This window comes from Belonocnema kinseyi, chromosome 6, assembly GCF_010883055.1.
Source record: "Belonocnema kinseyi isolate 2016_QV_RU_SX_M_011 chromosome 6, B_treatae_v1, whole genome shotgun sequence".
NCBI lineage: Eukaryota > Metazoa > Arthropoda > Insecta > Hymenoptera > Cynipidae > Belonocnema > Belonocnema kinseyi.
Window position 1 is genome coordinate 125,873,179 of NC_046662.1, and position 2,652 is coordinate 125,875,830.

Below are 2,652 nucleotides of genomic sequence, written 5' to 3' on the forward strand. Positions count from 1 at the left end.
ATTTACCTCAAAACAAACTACTTTCAAATCTCGCGCATTGCGAAATTATCAATTACAGCTCAAACAAGTAATTCCCACACCAATCGTATGTTTTCATCTACAACAATCTACAATAATAGAATCGGCAAAAACTTAAATTAGCAGTAAATACTTCGCAAAGTTTTATAAATTAAAATCCTCGTACACTTTAGTTCACGGAGGAAACAACCAAAATACCATCTCTAAACGTAAATTAGAAAGTGAAAGAAGCAATGCAATATTTAGTATACTAAAAATCTAAGGATAAATAAGAGCTGAACTTTGAGAAATTGTATGAAAGTAAAAAACAAAAAAGAAGATTGTTTGGTCACTGATCATCATCATTAACAAAATACACTTACTCCATGCGACGTTCTCGCACCAATTTGGTAATTTGCTATACAACACTCACTTTTCTAGTGGCTCTACATCCTTATAAAATTCTGGCATCGAAAAAATATACTGCATAACTCGTAGGGTTTCACACGTCCTTAACTTGGAAAACAAATGTTCACAGGACGATAAGAAAAACGTTGGTTTTACTGCTCGCCCTGCAAACATTGACCTCTTGCGGTAAAGACGTGCCTAACCCTACTTGTTATTTAATCTATTATTATTAAAGTTTCAAGGCTTTATTACGCATTCAAAAAAACCAGGTACTCTGGAGACAACATTTCAATCTAAGGTACACATTAGACTTTGAATACTTCATAAATGTTTACTCAAGAAAAACATTCCTCTCAGGGAAAGTTTTAGAAATCGAATTTTTATTTTGTAAGAAATACTAGTTCTTTTATTCGCGGAACATTTAGCAATATTCGAAAATATATGTAAGCTAACAAAACAAAAAGTTATAGAATTCTTCCAGTGAAATTTAGAAAACTAATTAAGTTCATCTCAGAGCCGTAACTAATCTGCCCAGTGACAGTTAACAATATTGACCCCACTCGACCCAATCACGGAGCAAAAAGCGCCATAGAACAAACTTTAACAAATTTGCAAAGTTACCAATGGCATAAATGACAATATTTTGATTTAAAAATAAAAATGCATACATTTTTCTAGGTAATTAATTTTTGCATTTGTGCTCCCTTACGGTCGGCGTCCAGTGAGGAGCACCAAAGGTACCATCCTAGTTACGGTTGTGGTTTGATGCATTTAAAAATATTCTTTCATTTCTAAAATCCATTTTAAACTCGGAAATGTATCTGACTTTTCTGGAATATTCTGAAATATTTTGGAATATCGTGGAAGCTTTGGGATGTTCTAGGGTTTTTGAAATCTTTTAGAATATCCTTCTATTTCTCAAATTCGTTGAGAATTCTGGAATATTTTGTAATTAAATATCCTCTAATGTCCTTTATAGAATGTTGTATAATATACTCAATAGTAATAAATTGCATGTACTTATAAGAGTTTCTCACCAAAGTGACAATTCTTGCCAACGTATCCTGTGTCTGCACAGTCGCATGTAATCCTATCCTCCTTGACAGAACATTTTCCTCCATGCTCACAGGTGTTTGGTCTCGTGCATGGATCCACAAATTGACAATTGTCTAGGGCAACTTCTCCAACTACTCTTTCCGTATTAATAATGTATCTTGGTTCTAATCTTTGACCATTAACCTTGATCTCTCTCATACAACCAACCAGACCTGATAGGATAAAACTAATTACGCATCATCTGTATCATTTACCTCAAATAAAATGTACGAAACTGGAGCTTCGATTGAAACAGGCTCGATTTACGCCTTTCGACGTGAGAAGGTGGCATTGGCACAAGAAACACTAGCATCGTAACGGAAAGGCGCAGTGCGCGAGTAGAGACTCGCGTATCTTGCGTAATATTATGAATTTCGAATTGAAATGGTTTTCGCAGACCTAACTATTTATGTTCAGATTAGTTCGATTGAGTGTCAAGGCCAAGGGAAGCTATGTCCAAAAATGTGCTTCAATCAAAAGTCCAGTGTAATATTAATTATAATAGCCACTTTTCCACAATTGACATCTACTTACCAGCGTTGCTGTTTCCACTACCAATGATAACCTTGTTGCTTAACTCAAATGTCATGGCAAAGAGTTTGCTCTGCTTGTTTCTGTAGTCAACCAGAATGCTCAGTTCTCCTTTTGTATAATTCAATTCTACAGCATGCCAAGACGTGTTATATGGTGGAAACTTTACTGAAGTAGAAACCGTAATGTTTTCACTGAGAACAGGTTTTAGGTTAAAACGCATCTCATCGTTTACCAATCGTAACTGTAAGACACAAATAGTATTATGCGATGCTACAGAAAAATTTCTAATAAAATCTTATGTTTTATTGAATCTATTTATCAATGATTTCTTTTAACCTCCCAATATCCCAGACCGCGATCACTCTTGACGCCACCAGAAGCAACAACTGCCATTGGCTTCGAGCTCTTGAAATCAAAGTTAACCTGAAGAGAATCAGTTCTCTCGATTGGCCACCATATATGACTTCCTGCGAAAGGATATGTAATCGGAATGACATCCACGTCAGCCTCGTAAAATTCAGGTTCTAAGACTCCAATATAATGAACCATTGGATTCGAACGTCTAAGTTCATAAATGATAGACCTGTCATTGAAGAATACATACTTCAAAGATCCTGA

General features: G+C 35.3%; 1 protein-coding gene across 1 annotated transcript in view; it reads right to left on the bottom strand.

The window, feature by feature from the left end:
* LOC117174188 overlaps positions 1-2,652 on the bottom strand; it is a 1,286,801-nt gene that overhangs the window by 336,010 nt on the left and 948,139 nt on the right. Inside the window, exons 13-15 of the mRNA XM_033363042.1 lie at positions 2,371-2,648; positions 2,035-2,275; positions 1,443-1,673 (exon numbers count right to left, since the gene is read on the bottom strand). Coding sequence (XP_033218933.1) covers positions 1,443-1,673; positions 2,035-2,275; positions 2,371-2,648 — 750 coding nt within the window. The remainder of the gene's footprint in view (positions 1-1,442; positions 1,674-2,034; positions 2,276-2,370; positions 2,649-2,652) is intronic.